General features: G+C 44.7%; 1 protein-coding gene across 2 annotated transcripts in view; it reads left to right on the top strand.

Annotated features, from left to right (window-relative positions):
• Positions 1-16,335, top strand: part of PIK3CD (phosphatidylinositol-4,5-bisphosphate 3-kinase catalytic subunit delta) — a 32,499-nt gene that overhangs the window by 13,403 nt on the left and 2,761 nt on the right. For both annotated transcript variants that reach the window (XM_075190277.1, XM_075190276.1), the window contains exons 2-21: positions 1,620-1,789; positions 2,397-2,625; positions 3,068-3,288; positions 3,368-3,547; positions 4,125-4,268; positions 4,356-4,445; positions 5,562-5,780; positions 5,861-5,957; positions 6,877-7,007; positions 7,957-8,007; positions 9,269-9,436; positions 9,544-9,665; positions 9,866-10,009; positions 10,202-10,301; positions 12,536-12,714; positions 13,353-13,462; positions 13,550-13,628; positions 14,092-14,259; positions 14,810-14,933; positions 15,541-15,686. In XM_075190277.1, the coding sequence (XP_075046378.1) occupies positions 1,649-1,789; positions 2,397-2,625; positions 3,068-3,288; positions 3,368-3,547; positions 4,125-4,268; positions 4,356-4,445; positions 5,562-5,780; positions 5,861-5,957; positions 6,877-7,007; positions 7,957-8,007; positions 9,269-9,436; positions 9,544-9,665; positions 9,866-10,009; positions 10,202-10,301; positions 12,536-12,714; positions 13,353-13,462; positions 13,550-13,628; positions 14,092-14,259; positions 14,810-14,933; positions 15,541-15,686 (2,843 nt within the window). In that variant the 5' untranslated portion in view covers positions 1,620-1,648. The remainder of the gene's footprint in view (positions 1-1,619; positions 1,790-2,396; positions 2,626-3,067; positions 3,289-3,367; positions 3,548-4,124; positions 4,269-4,355; positions 4,446-5,561; positions 5,781-5,860; positions 5,958-6,876; positions 7,008-7,956; positions 8,008-9,268; positions 9,437-9,543; positions 9,666-9,865; positions 10,010-10,201; positions 10,302-12,535; positions 12,715-13,352; positions 13,463-13,549; positions 13,629-14,091; positions 14,260-14,809; positions 14,934-15,540; positions 15,687-16,335) is intronic.

Below are 16,335 nucleotides of genomic sequence, written 5' to 3'. Positions count from 1 at the left end.
ACAGGGCGGACATCTTGAGAGGTCTCTTATTACGCTGGGCACCCTGAGATCCAATCGGTCTGTCCAAGATCACTGCGCCAACCTCCAATAGGACCATGGCGACTAGTGTATTATATGTATGTAAGGTATTTTACTGGTATATGTGACACGCTCCAGACTTAGTGTGTCGTTCACCAAGGTAATTACACATAAGTTATACTTCAGGCTAGTCTCCGTGGAGGCCGCCATATTGGACACCCCAAGAATGCATAATAAAATCTAAATATTCGGAAAGGCTCTCTTCATATAAGGCCACATTTATGCTATATGTTAATTGCAGGTGTTGTGCAACTACAAGCCCCAGCATGCTTTGCCAGCAGATAACCAGCTGATTGGTGGCAAGGTATGGTGGGACTTGTAGTTTCACAACACCTGGACAGCCACAGGCCATGGATTTTCGGTAGGCTCTTAATGCCCCATCTTGCCGCACTAGTGCCCATATTTGCACACCTATTTCTTTCAAGATGGCGGTATGGACATGTTCTGAGGTAAAGTTCAAAACTCTATGCTGACAGGATCTGTCCTTTTTTATTGTTGTTTCAAGGACCTGAAAAGTCACATACCAGCCAGAAAATCATTGTTTTAGTAAAGAATTCGGATATAACTGACTTACTGGAAACAGGTCTGACCACTTCCACCTCAGTATACATTACTGTCGTCCTTCTGGGGCAGAGTAAGGGGCACGGTGTTTACTGTCACTGTAAATGTTTAAACTGGAAGTTACTAGAATATTAAGTAAAAATTGTGCCACGTATAGATTGGGTGTGATTACGAATAGCAGCTATCTTTAACTATTTTCCCAATCCCATAAAAAATTGTATAAAAATTACTAGTAGAATATTAGAAGTAGTAGAATATTGCATTTTGAATGGTTCTTTTTTTTTTTTATTATTCATTTTTTATATCATTTGATATTTATGTACTTGTCCAATAATGTCATTTTTAAATAAAGTAAAAAAAAGGGCCTCAGTGCACCTTAATATATAAGTCCCTTTCCTTGGGCTACGCAGGATCAGCGCTCCTCACTTGTCTAGACTGGGAGGGGGGGGGGGGTTCTCTCCTGGGCAGATGGGGATAGGGGACTTTCAATTTAGAAATGTGAAAATAAAAATGACCACCCAGTGTAATTACTCTTTAAATTAAAAAATATAATATCTCTGGTGGTTTAAAGTGTATCACACAGTGTCATTTTGTGGGCCAAACCATTATTGATGTAAACGCAGTCTGTCCGTTCAGTAGTAATAAGTGCCTCATGAATCCTGGTTCTAAAAGTGCCTCCGTGATGTCACGGTCTCCTAGGTAATGTATTGTCTGGCTTCCTGTCTCTTAGAAAATGGCTGCCTTCGGTTTGTGCAGACGACTGGTGCTCTTTAAGATTATTCTGTATGCGTGATCGATGGTTGATAACGCCTGTTGATGATTCTGCATAAAGAGCCTCATTTCTCTACACACTTGTCTTTATGACTACGGCAGTGTGGCTGATTTGTCCGTGTTATATAGAGGCCATAATGGCGCCAGCCTCTGGTTATGGGAAGTGGTCGTCAATGGACGCTAATGGACACTGTGTTCTCTCTCTGCAGGGGCGGTGGGGCGGTAGCCACAGGGCAGGATGCCGCCTGGAGTATACTGCCCAGGGGACTTCTGGGTCAAAGAGGAGAAGCAGAACATTTTAGTGGATTTCCTGCTACCAACTGGCATTTACCTCAACTTTCCTGTGCCATGCAATGACAGCCTTGGGAATATCAAGAAGGTATGAAGACCAGTCCTCATGTGTTACATGGTGCAAAGTATTTTCCTGTCCAGTACGACCATTGTTTCATACACTGATAGTATAACGTGACTGTTTTACATTATTATAATGAAAATCCAGGCAAAGGGGTCACTGAGCACGCACACACACACACACACACACACACACACACACACACACACCTTACATCTGGTGGCTTTCATAAGTTTATCACATTATTAGGTTCACACCAAATTCAATGGAATTTCGAGACCCCTAATGCAGTGTTTGCAGCCTATCCATTCACCAAGAACAGTGCCTCGTGCCTCAGTGAGGCCACTTGTTGCTTGTGATGTGATAGGCTGCATTTTTATGAATATTGGTTCAGGCATGAACTTGTTTACTGCTGACCAATCTGCTGCTGTGATTGTAAACAGCCCCCCCCCCACTTATGCCATTGTTGCACTAAATTGTATAAACGCTGCACCCCAGGATAGAGGCCACACCCCGTTCTGTTAGTTTCCTCATGTATGTTTGTTCACATTGGACTTTTCACCTACATGTTTAAGGGTCCTGGTCTTACTACGCGAGTTCAAACCCCCTCTCCTCCGTTTTGTTCCGTCCCCAGCTACTATGGCAGCGGGCGCAGCAGGAGCCCCTCTTCCACACCCTTGGGTCCCCCTCATCCTATGTCTTCACCTGCATCAACCAGACGGCGGAGCAGCAGGAGTTGGAGGATGAGCAGAGGCGGCTGTGTGATATTCAGCCTTTCCTACCGGTCCTGAGGCTCGTCGCCAGGGAGGGCGACCGGGCGGAGAAGTTACTCAACTCCCAGATCAGCCTGCTCATTGGCAAAGGTGAGGGGGGAGGGTGTATGTGTATGGGTGGGGTTTGGGGGTAGAGAGACAGAGTGTGTGGGGGGGTGAGGGTGTGTATGGTTTGGAGTGGGGGGGCTTCAGAGCTCTCATGCGGGTCCATATCTGTGGCCTCCAATGCATCCTCTGTTGCACCCAATATCTGTGGAGTGATAACAATTATGTAATGAAGATCTGCAATATGCTTCTAGAGTCGTGTACAAGTCTCCTTAGAGAACTTAGATTTCTAACACAGCAGTGGGGACAGGTTGATTAGGAATCCTTGTTGTGTCAGCGGTTTTGTTTTGTGTGTTTTGTTCCACAAAATGTGCATTGTGCTTGTAAGGAGTATTGAGTGAACGTATTGTCTGTTCTGTTTTTATCCGATGGTCTGGTCTGCACAGACTGGCCACATGTATGTTCATCTTTACTTCCTGTTTCTTAGGTCTCCATGAATTTGACTCTCTACGCGAACCAGAAGTGAACGATTTCCGCAGCAAAATGCGTCAGTTCTGCGAAGAGACGGCCGTACGGCGGCAGCAGATGAGCTGGGAGAGCTGGATGGAATCTAATTTCCCTCTTCAGCTGGAACATTCCTCCAAATTGTTCACCAAATCCCCCCAGAGCAAGACCCTCATGATCAACATCAAGTTTCAGAGTAGTGAGGTAGAAGGGTGCCCCGGGCTCTACTCCTGGTTTGTTGCTTATTCTCGGCCTTACGTTGCAATTTGTTTGTGGTCTACAGGAGAGCTTCACGCTCCAGGTCTCCCCGCGAGACCTTCCCATCAGCGTTGTCCGCCTGGCACTCAGGAAGAAGTCCAATGTGTCCGGCCAGCCCTGTACGGTACGCCCAGAAGAATACACCCTACAGATCAACGGTTTGCTGGAGTACATCTACGGCAACTACCCTCTGTGTCAGTTCAAAGTAAGTGCGATGACCAGTGACCGTTCAGTCTGGGATCATTCTGGCTGGGCCAAGTTACAGCCCCCGTGTCGGACTTTGTACAACTTGAACAAGTCCTAGCAGCCAAACGTAGTGTAACATCCTGAAACTCCTAAAGTGACATCAAACAGTGAATGGGAAACTCTGTTTCCTGATCACAGAGAAGCAGCTGCATGAACACAAGTGTTTCCCATGTCCGTGTGAATCACCGTTACCCATTCATTGTTAGATGTTGCTACAGGAGTGTTAGAACTTCTCAGACCTTAGTGGGTTCTCTTCCTCTGTAACAATAACAAATATCGAGAGGAGTCTATAAATTTATTAGGATCCAGTGCCTCATTCATGTGAATTGACTTTACTCTCTCAATGTGTGGATGTAATTTGATTCACCTGGTATTCTGGGTTAAGTCTATCTGACTTTTATTTCATTTTTTTTTTTCCACATATGAATTAAGTGGGACTATTTGTTCTATTGGCGACGATGGTTACGTTGAGGCGTTTGTATGATGGCACGGGCTGAAATGCACAAGTTAATCATGTTTGTTCGGTCATGTTTCAGCACATCAGCCAATGTATTAAAAAAAACTACACCGTTCAGCTCACCCTCGTGACCGTATTCTCCACGTTACCCAATCAGGAGGGCGATTCCACAATCCTCAGCTCCAAAATACGACACAAACCCCCGCCGCTACCTACTAAGAAGGTGAGTCTAGAAGTCCACGTACAATGAGCTCTGTAACCCCAATCCCCACGATTCCCCCTGACGGATTTGCTCTGTCCCCTCTCTCAGCCACATCACTGTCCGCTATGGAAGCTGGAGAAGCCGTTCTTTTTGAAGCTCCTGAATGCATTTAACGTGAACGCAGATGAGGGTCTAAAGGTGAGGAACCAGATTATTACATACGGGTGACGTTTAATGTCTGCAGACCGGAAATAAAAATTGACAGGCCCGCCACGTGTAATGTGGTTTAAAGCCACGGAATACAGCAACCAATGACCCACCAAAGGGTTGAGTCCGGCGCTCACAGGAGAAGGCAGATGAATATAAATCAAAGGCAACTGTGTAAATCGATATCCTTAGGATAAGCTAATTCCCCTGCAGCTCTTTAAGAGCCTATTAAAACCCTATGAAATATAAGAACACCTGAAATAAATGGCGCTGAGGAAAGTAGCCAATAACATATATAGAAGTGTATAATAAATATTTAATCAAAAGGAGAAATAGTTTTTTTTTTCAATCACAAATTAATAATTTAATACATAGCACTGTAAAATAAACACACAAAATTTGTAAAAACTATATTCTAATAGTATGACTACTATGAAAGGCTCCCTAACTCAGGAGCGCAAATCACGTAGTACAAAAAAAAAAATCTAGAGTCCAATAAGTCCTCTTTTGGGGCCCTCTATGGAAATAATTAGAGAATCCGGAAATCCTCAGATGGTATCATGTATATGGAGAAACGGAAGTTTATATCATTAGAGGTAGAAAGTTATAATAACTTTATAGTCAAAATTGTGTTCAAAGTCATCGACAATTTTATTTATTTTTTTATTATGAAGTAACTGTCCTCATAGAACCTTTGCTTAAAAATAGATTGTTACGTGATTTTGAATATAGAACATACACATTCTCCTGAACCAATTTATTTGCATTTGGAATACATCTTACCTTTTGGTTCTAGAGATATCTTGCCAAAAACATCAGATTGGGGTAATTACTACTTGTTTTGTCTCTTGATTGAGCATCAGCATCTCTATAATTGTGACTGTTACATCCTCTCTCTGATATATAGTTGACTGTGTTTAGAGGGAAATGTCATGTGAGATACCAAAGATTGAAGAGGACCACTAGCGGAATCCTCAATCATAAATGGAGGACAGTGGTTCCTTCCTCAGTCACTCTCGACCTCTTGGTTGTGTGATAATAGAGATGTCCTACGTAGGAAGGGTCTTCCATCGTCTCTGTACCATTCAAGTTATTTGTCTCTGGCAGCTGTTGGTCCAGTGTGGCCTCTACCACGGCAATGAGCTCCTGTGCAAGACAGTGGCCAGCAGCGAGGTCAACGCCTCTTCGGAGCCACAGTGGCAGCAGACACTAGAGTTCGATATCACGGTCTGTGATCTTCCTCGTATGACCCGGCTCAGCCTCGCTCTGTATGCGGTCGATAAGTCCAAGAAAGCAAAGTCTTCCAAGAAGAAGTCCAAGAAGACGGTGAGTGTCCTGACGTTTGGCCGGGTGTCCGTGGTGTCCTGGTCTTTGTAGTGACCATGTTATATCTCTGATCTGTGCAGGATTGCCCCATAGCCTGGGTGAACACCATGTTGTTTGACTACAAGGACATGCTGAAGTTTGGAGAATACTCTCTCTGTATGTGGTCCTCACTTCCAGGTAATGTGCTGTACACGTGGCTCAGTCTAAATCTCCGTCTGATAATTACTATGTAGATCTATAGGGCTCTGACGGTTGGATCTATAAATATCCCTCAGTAGAACGGACCACGGAACTTGGTTCTATTGGAGGTGAGAAGTGACCAGTACTAATGTGGCCAATCAGAGGGAAGCTTGATCTTTGGGGGATTGTATGCGAAGTTTGGATACTCCTGAATGCTAGAGAAATATATACAAAACTAAATTTACCTCACCAGAGTATACACCTTACAAATATCTCCAATGTGGACCTGCTCGGGGCGGCAGCTAGGTCATCTGGTCCAGTTTGCAGCCTATCCAATTTCTCGGAGCCGGTGACATCACTGAGGTGAGGCCCAATAGCGGTGAGGCCCGGCTGACCGTCACGAGATATTGGTTCCTGATGAATTGACAGGTTACATTCTCATCAGTGTTGGTTCAGCCACAGATCTGCTGCCTGCACTGCATGTAAATGACCGGTCTTTGTCCACCTCGCGATCATTGTAATCTGGTTTCATAAATTCAGATATAGAAGAGTAATTTATGGTATAAAAAAATAGTTCTTTCATTACATCTGGTACATTGCTGCCGGTGTTTGTATTCTGACATTGATACAAAGAACACGATAAATACAGCTGGTCAGACACGTAATATCAGATAATTGTCCTTCTAACATGGTGACCGCAGTGCCGGATAATGACCTTATAGTCTCCGGCCATCGTCAGACCACACTGACGGGCAGCGGTGATACCGCGGGTGACCCTCATGCACCCAGATTGATGACGATCCTGTGGCTCGGTCTGACTAATGACCGGCTGACTGTGTCACAGATCAGATGTTACTTACCTGCTCCTTGTACAGAGAGGGATCTGCTGCATCTTATGTTCTTCTCTCCACTGTAGATGAGAAGGGAGATCTGCTGAACCCGATGGGCACCGTCCAGTGTAACCCTAATACTGAGAGTGCGGCAACCCTCAAAATCTCCTTTTTCAGCATGTCTGATTACCCGGTGTTTTATCCCTCTATAGATAAGGTAGGTGACGAGGGGCACAACGTGTGACCCCCCCCCCCCCCCCCCCCCCCACATACTGTGCTGTAGATCTGCTCTCTGTAGGTGAAGGTTTGATTGACGTATGTATAACATTACAGCATTGTATCTGTGCTAGGAGGGGGGGGGGACGCGGTTCAGTGGGTGAAGTAGGAACGTCACAGACTTGTATTGGGGTGATCTCTAGATCAGTGATGGACAATGAGCGGCCCCTGGCTCCTTCCTGCTTTACAGTCACATCTGTATGTTATAGCGTATAACATACCCGCTGATGGTATTACAGGTAGGAGTCTCCTGCATTAAATGTATAATTTTATCTTATTTCTGAGATTTGTTGATGTGTGGCCCTAGTGAGGGTTACTGGGCCCCTATGTGGCCCCTGATGTGTGTCAGGTTGGTCGTCACTGGTATAGATACTGTGGAATCCTTGGTTACCGGGAAGACGGTAGGTGATGGTGATGCTTTATTAGAGGGAGAAATATAACATTTATGGGAATTCATCCCTTCGTTTTCTATTTGCCCTATATATTTCTCTTATGTGAATAAGGGCTGAATGTACAACATATTCTTGTTATATGAATTCACCTAATTTATATGGTGATGCTAGTAAGTGTGATCAGAGCAAACCATCATGTACAGTTCTGTTGTTTGCCTTCTCTTTCTCCATAATCTTATCTTTTAGAACGTCATTGGGGTTATGGTTATGACAGTGGGTGTGGCCTGGTCTAAGTCAAAAGGTAGCCTGTATGGTACATTCCCCTGTTGAGGCTGCTCTCCTGTCTAATATGCTCTTATTTATGTCTCATCCACTACTTAGTGTAACAGTGTAGTAATGCGGGGAGCAGACCTGTCTGTGGCAGCCTCTGAGGTAGATTCAGTGACTGCGGTTTACATGTCAGACCGTCCATCTCAGTCCTCTGTCTTTTACCTTTAGATCCTGGAGCTGGGCCGGCTTGGAGAAGTGAACAATGCGACTCTAGATGAGGTAACTCACCCAGCATGTCCGTCGTTCATAGTCAGTGTGTGTGGTCTGATCCTCCCCCTTGTTATATCTAATGCCTCACATCGTAATAGCAAAACCGTCACCTGCAGGTTTTTAGAACACCATCCAGCCGTAATGGTAGAACCCAAGAACAAAACAGATGAGGAGGGGGGGGGGGGGGGGGGGGGGGGTGGTGTGTGTGGGGGGGGGGGGGGGCACACATATTATAATCGTATTACCTATCTCATAGTCTGGCAATTATCTTTCTTTATTGCCCACTATATAAAAGAAAACGGACAACTCTCCAATGATTCTTCCCTTAGCAACTTCTACGCAGTTCATGCATCTCACATAGCGTGCCCCAAATTCTATTCTGCAAATCTGACAGCAGTTCCTAGTATGTTTGCCTTATTAAACGTTTGGTCTTATAGTGTGGTCTTAATACAATTTGTGTGTCAAGTTTTCTTGAGTTTTCTTTTCCGCCCTTTAGGATTTTTTTTATTTTTTTTTATTTTAAAAAAAATAAATATTTTATAATGGGACGAAATATTTTCCATTGTGTATTGTAGTACAGTATTGTGTTATCATATTGGGTGAATACATGCTCTGACACTAGGGGGCGCTGTGAGAGGTATCTGGCCCAGAGTCACCTCTACTTGGAGTGAAACAGAGGCAATTTTTATGCAATCACTTGTAGTGTCTGCAGATCGTTCCCCTTTTCCGTCCCCTCCAGCACACAGTAATGTCGTGGCTGTACAGGAAGAACAATTAGTTACTCCATTGTATGTCAGTCTTGTTCCGTCCAGCTTACTGACGCTCATCATCACGGCTGTGATTGAGGGCATCAGGAAATTACACCAGAATGTAGAATCTATACAAGCGACTGATGTATATTAAAATATCTATGTTGATTTTTCTATAAAAGTTACTGAATAATCTGACAGATGGTTGAGGAGTGAATGGAAGATCAGCACTAAATTCAAAACACACAAAGTGAAAAATCTAAATTTATTTTCAAGTTGCTTAATTCATGTCCGGGAAGGATATTGATTGGCATTTAAGGGGGGCATGCTGTGTCCTTTTCTCCCAGCTTTAACGTGTCCCAGGCAATCCATAATAACCGTGATAATGATGCACCCGGTGTGTCCCTGCGCTCCACGTGATTACCCCCCACGTAGTCCGTTGTCTGAGCGGACAGATCTGGGTCACTGCTACGAGATGACTAACATCAGGTGTCTGTGTTCCGGTTCCCCCCCCTCTGCAGCGACAGCAGCTCCAGGAGATCGTGGAACGGAAAGGCCAAGTGGAGCTGTACGAGCACGAGAAGGAACTTGTCTGGAAACTGCGTCACGAAATCAAAGATCATTACCCAGAGGCCCTCCCCAAACTACTGCTGACCACCAAATGGAACAAGCACGAGGATGTTGCACAGGTATAGACCAGAGTCCGACCCGATATCAACTGAAAATCACATAGGAGGAAGCGTAGATCCCGGAAGACGTCAATCGTAAATAATGTCTCTTGTTGTGTCTCCAATAGATGGTGTATTTACTGCAGATGTGGCCTGAGCTGCCCGTCCTCACAGCCCTGGAGTTATTAGACTTCAGCTTCCCTGATCGATACGTGGGATCGTTCACAATGAGTTGCCTGAAGAAATTGACGTAAGTGCAGCTCTCGTGGGTTCCAGTGGCTGGTGCTCCATGCGCGGTCGCTCAGGCACCAGATGGCTGACTAAGCTGGTTTGAAGTAGTAGGTGGTCTGGTGGATTGGGTTGAGAACTTAATGGTTGGATATAGACGCGAGTCCTCACTAGCCTGGGGTGAGTAAAACTGTAGTTGACCCTAATTTGGTTCCTCCATAGGAACGAGGAGCTCCGTCAATACCTCCTGCAGCTGGTACAGGTTCTCAAGTATGAATCCTACCTGGACTGTGAACTGACAACGTTCCTCCTGGAAAGGGCGCTGATCCACCGCAAGATCGGACACTTCTTGTTCTGGCACCTTCGGTAAGAAGTCACTTAATACACAATGATGATGGCACCATCAGAGAGTGCTCGTTTGTCTATGGAGAAAGCGTTGACCGATTGGCCGGAGGGTACCTGAAAAAATAGCAGTTTATTCAGTTGTAATTGGCCTGTTGACGTCTCTACTTCGGAGCCTCCAAATTCTCAGCCTAGTTTCCTCTTCATTCCCTCTAGGTCCGAGATGCACGTCCCGGCGGTGGCTTTAAGGTTCGGACTCATTCTGGAGGCGTATTGCCGGGGGAGTACCTACCATATGAAGGTTCTTATGAAGCAGGTAGGATTATAATGGCGATGCATCTCAATTGTTGTAACTGAACTTATACAGATGTTTTTGGTACAGTGCTATGACGGTCCTTGTACTACTTATACAGATGTTTTTGGTACAGTGCTATGACGGTCCCTGTACTACTTATACAGATGTTTTTGGTACAGTGCTATGATGGTCCCTGTACTACTTATACAGATGTTTTTGGTACAGTGCTATGATGGTCCCTGTATTACTTATACAGATGTTTTTGGCACAGTGCTATGATGGTCCCTGTACTACTTATACAGATGTTTTTGGTACAGTGCTGTGATGGTCCCTGTACTACTTATACAGATGTTTTTGGTACAGTGCTATGACGGTCCCTGTACTACTTATACAGATGTTTTTGGTACAGTGCTATGATGGTCCCTGTACTACTTATACAGATGTTTTTGGTACAGTGCTGTGACCGTCCCTGTACTACTTATACAGATGTTTTTGGTACAGTGCTATGATGGTCCCTGTACTACTTATACAGATGTTTTTGGTACAGTGCTATGATGGTCCCTGTACTACTTATACAGATGTTTTTGGCACAGTGCTATGATGGTCCCTGTACTACTTATACAGATGTTTTTGGCACAGTGCTATGATGGTCCCTGTACTACTTATACAGATGTTTTTGGTACAGTGCTGTGATGGTCCCTGTACTACTTATACAGATGTTTTTGGTACAGTGCTGTGATCGTTCCTGTACTACTTATACAGATGTTTTTGGTACAGTGCTGTGATGGTCCCTGTACTACTTATACAGATGTTTTTGGTACAGTGCTATGATGGTCCCTGTACTACTTATACAGATGTTTTTGGTACAGTGCTGTGATCGTTCCTGTACTACTTAATGGAATGTTTTCCAAATAGAACCTCCCCTCAGTAAACACATATGGTTGGCACTGGTGGGCCAGCATGATGTGTGATGGTTCATCCCACCAGGACACTAATGAGTTAAGTACAATGGACTCCACCCTCCACGCTATACTCCAGTACATGTTTCTGTACTGCCTGGAATGTCCCATGATGCATCTGTCCACTAATACTTCCGTAGGACAAATCTGACTTTCATTCTCAACAATCTCGGCTATGGCTTTTGGTTCAGCCTGAAATATATCGGTCTCCCCTGTGTGCAGGTGACGGACACATTATATAACTGACTTTTCCCTTAAACAAACAATACAGTAAAATTTGCAATTAGTTGTAATTAAAAACAAAAAACCTCCCTATAGTTTTGTAGTCCTTCTATAGAGATATTTACCTGCGTTGTCCTCTAAAGAAGCAGCCGGGGAGAAGGGGAATCATTTGATCTTTCACCTGAAACTTAGGGGCTTTTCTGTTATGCGATACTCTGTGCATTTTAATGAACAACTAATTGCAGGCAGTGTCAGTGCATCTCTGCCCCCTGCTGGACAAGTGTCAGTACTGCACCCTGCTTTGTCTGTTTTGGAAACCGAAGAAGTACTTACTTATTTTCTTGTAGATTGTGACTTACAATTGTTTTGTTAATGCCCTCTCTGCTTGCAGCATGGGTGTAGATGGTGACCATGCAGAGCTATAGTTTTATTTAGTTGGGGTGGAGTGTCGCAGATTATATTCGCCGTACCTGGAATGACTTGGAGATGGTTTTGTCATCTACCTTCAGAACCCTGTGTAATAAGAGGGTTTCCTAAACCAGCAGTAACATCTCTGTATTTACCAGCCTCAGGCAGGGTGAATATTTCAATAAGGTGGGTGGTGCATGCTGGGTAACCAATCACATGCTGCCTTCTCAAGCTGCATTAAATCATAATCCACTATCTGGCTACAGAATGGCCTGGATGGTGTGTGTGTTCAGTATAGCTTACACAAGGTGATCGTGCAAGGACTGTAAGCGTTGTGTCTGGTACAATTCCTTTTTCTTGTTTTTGCTTAAAATAGAGTAAAGGGGTTTGAATCGTGTGGGTTCCAGGTGGGTGTCAACATCTAATCTCACACCGCTTTGCATAACAGTTGCCCCATCCTCTAATTAGATGACATTGCTGGTATTAAAAGAATAAAGCAGTTTCAGGAATGGGGAGGAAGAGGGTTTGTTTTTTGTTTTTTTTTGTTTTTAAGAAGCTCAGAATTTTATTTCCATAATTGTATTAGTTCCGTCAGGTCATTCTGTGTAAGACGTTTTATTCACGGTCTCTGCTGGTAACTGACCTGTTTGATCTTGTGTGGTGCAGGGAGATGCTCTGTCCAAGCTGAAGGGTCTCAATGACTTTGTGAGGTCCAGCGTCCAGAAGACCACCAAGGCCCAGGCCAAGGAGGCGATGCACATGTGTTTGCGGCAGGACACCTACCTGGAGCCTCTGTCCCACATCTACTCCCCTCTGGACCCCAACCTCATTCTGACGGACGTGTGGTGGGTACAATATGGGCAGGAAGATCCGATTATACATGAAGGAGGTCCGCAGCCTCGTTCCTCTGTTTTGGGTTTTAAATAGCAGAAATGTAATCTGCACATTGAGCCTGAGTGTAGGGACATAAGGTGCCTAAACCATTCTCTTAAATGTGTAATTTCCCAGTACAACACCATTAAACTTCAATTTCCAGGCAACCAAATGGTCCTCTTGTAATATCGGAGTTGTAGGTGGTTTGGTATTTATAGGTTTCTACAGAAGATAGAGAAGCGCATCTTGGGCAGTAACATCCTGTCCTGTGCTCCTTCCTGTAATCTCTGTACTATGGAGACTGATAGTGGGAGGGGGACGGTCCACTGCTGTCCCTATTCCCCCCCCATCACTTCTCTCTCGCCAGAAGGGGGGAGGATGCCCCTGGTTATATAGATGGGTCGTTTGATGTTTATAATCCCATCCCATGATAACTAATATCTAGGACCTCACTAGGTCGGTGCCTTTTCCTGACACCGGTTCTTGAAATCCAACCATTGAACTGTACAAGTTAGATGTAAGGAGCAGTGCGGGCTGGTGGGCTGTTATTTAAGTCAGGGGGCTGCGTCCTGTATGCATCCATCGTCTTAGTAACCCGTCTTGTTGTCAGTGTGGAACTTTGCACTTTTATGGAGTCCAAAATGAAGCCGCTTTGGATTGTCTACAATAACGACCTGTTGGGTGGCAGCAGAGTCGGAATCATCTTTAAGAATGGAGATGGTAAGACCGGTTCCATGGGGCCATGTGAGATCGGGGAGGGGTCTGTATTCTGTGAAACATTTACATAATGTCCTCTGATCTCGGCAGACTTGCGGCAGGACATGCTGACGCTACAGATGATTAAGCTGATGGATGTTCTGTGGAAGAAGGAGGGCTTGGATCTCAGGTAAGGTAACTAGCGTTCTGTGGATGCAGTCATACAAAGGCTGCTGGCCATAGGTCCGGAGAGCAATAGCCAATAATACTTAAGTGTTCTAGAGGTGGAGATGGGCCTGTCAATCTATATATTAACAGTTTCAAGTAGTACTTTATGTTTTAGCGGAGGTGCACCTTGTGGTCAGTGTAGGTAACTGCACTGAAGAGATCACATTAGTTCTGTATTATTCTGTTGTGAAGGAGGCTGGACATTTAGGGCTAGATTTACTAAGCTGCGGGTTTGAAAAAGTGGAGATGTTGCCTATAGCAACCAATCAGATTCTAGATATCATTTAGTACTTTCTACATAATGACAGCTAGAATCTGATTGGTTGCTATAGGCAACATCCCCACTTTTTTAAACCCGCAGCTTAGTAAATATACCCCTCAGACTTATAACTTGAGTATGTGACCCCCTCTTTCTATCCTTGCAGAGTGACCCCTTATGACTGCCTATCAACAGGGGACAAGACCGGTCTTATTGAGGTCGTCATGCAGTCCGACACCATCGCCAACATCCAGCGAAACAAGAGCAACATGGCGGCAACTGCAGCGTTCAATAAGGACGCGCTGCTGAACTGGTTAAAGAGCAAGAATCCAGGGTGTGTAACGGGAGTTGTGGGCGCAAGATGCGTTTATCAATCGCACAGGCTTCTACTGGTGACTGCTGCATCTGATGATACAGGGACTAGTGAGATACAAAGGGTTAAGAGTAGAGCAAATCTGTTCTGTAATAAGGAAGAGGAATTTATTTTGTAATGTCAGATAAAAAGTCCAATATAACGGATGTCCCAGAATGAGGCTTTGTATAATATGAGGGGAGGTTCCAGTATTATTACCACTTTGTCATTTGTATTTATAAAACCATCGTAAGTGGACGTGACCTAATATTTTCCAAATTGATTTGGGCTCTTTTGAGAAATGTAGGTTTAAAAAAAAAGAATATAAAAAAATGGATGAATGATACAAAGATTCCTTCATCTAAAAGGGAAGTTTTTATTCATCATTTTCTGTGACCGCAGATAGATCATCTTAAAGATTTTTTTTTTTATTTTTTTTTTAATCTCTGTTGACTCTTTCCATTGTCCTCCTTTTATCCGTCCCCAGTTGTATTTCTTTCTGAAAGTCTTTCTTCTGTACCTTGTGTAACAGAGACTCTCTGGAGCGAGCTATTGAGGAGTTCACTCTGTCCTGTGCTGGCTACTGTGTAGCGACGTACGTGCTGGGCATCGGGGACCGTCACAGCGACAATATCATGATACGTGAAACCGGACAGGTACGTGGCCCCAGTATGTGTTATAGCTCCAGATGCTGGAGGTCGGATGCCACCCCTGCTGCGGTACACTGACCACTGCGTCATTTTGAAAGGAATTGCTATAATGACAGCCTGGAGGAGGGGATTTGCAGAGAGATCCCTGTTTTTATTATCCCTGTCTCCACTGTCGGGGTGTCGGCATTCCACAGTCAGTGTAGGAGTTTACTTGCCGACCAGTGGCTCACCAGGTGTGCTGGCACAACTCCCACCATTCCTTGCTGGCTATCTACTGGCAAAGCATGCTGGGTCTTGTAGTTTCACCACCCCTGGAAAGCCACAGGTTGGCCAGGCCTGGTCTCACACCAGCAATGATTGTCTCCAGACTCTCCCTGAGATTGGCAGACTCGCGTATGTGTAGAGGCCTTCTGGGCTCAGGGCCGTCTTATGCAGAGCCAGTGACTGGTGAGGAGCGGGCGATCACTAACATCATGGTGTCATCCATCGTCCCTGCTCTCCGTAGGAATGGATAACGCCTCTGCTATTTTATGTGCTATATATGCCAGGCATAACGCTGCCAATCCAAACCCTCCCTGTACCATCCTCCTAATCGTATGTTTTCATTTCACAGCTGTTCCACATTGATTTCGGTCACTTCCTTGGTAATTTTAAAACCAAATTTGGCTTTAACCGAGAACGCGTTCCCTTCATCCTAACGTACGATTTTGTGCACGTTATCCAGCAGGGGAAGACCAACAACAGTGAGAAATTTGAGAGGTGAGGAAGCCCCTTTAACACACTAAAAGTGACTTTGTAGCTAATCTGAGACGCTGTAAACCTACGGAGGGGCGCCATGCTCCTTACGTGACCTCACTGGAGGTAGCCTGATGGTGGCTTTGTAAGTGTAATTCTTGGTTTATATTGTAGGTTATTTTGCAGGCTGTGGTGTATTTATGTTGCTTAATGTCACCAATATTATTTAAATATCAGTTTTGTTTTCACTCCCCTTCCTTTATATAGCCTAGAAAAAATAAAATTTGACCATTAAAAAGGGTCCGATTGGCTACACACAGTCGTGGCAGCCATTTTGTGGGCTGGGCTAATGTTTGTGAGAGCGTGGCAGAGCGAATTAATACGCCAACCCCCATAGGTGCGATGGCGCCTTGGTGAGCCGCTCATTGGCTGCACGCTGGGTCTGCGCACACAATGGCTGCCTTTATGTGTAGGCGACCGGTAAGAATCTGACCTATAGACTGTATGACCATATAACACTGAGGAATCTATTGGCTTTAGGAATAAATAGGAAATAAAATAACTACTTTTATTGTCTTTATGTTGGAAACGCTTCCTTCCTCCATGTTGATGTCCTGCAGTTTCCTACTGCAGGTCGCCCAGGTTATATATTGTTGTACACTTCTATGTCCTT

The sequence above is a fragment of the Mixophyes fleayi genome, chromosome 11 (assembly GCF_038048845.1).
Source record: "Mixophyes fleayi isolate aMixFle1 chromosome 11, aMixFle1.hap1, whole genome shotgun sequence".
In the NCBI taxonomy this organism is placed as follows: domain Eukaryota; kingdom Metazoa; phylum Chordata; class Amphibia; order Anura; family Limnodynastidae; genus Mixophyes; species Mixophyes fleayi.
The sequence above is the reverse complement of the archived record's forward strand: the minus strand, read 5'-3'. Positions and strand labels throughout refer to the sequence as shown.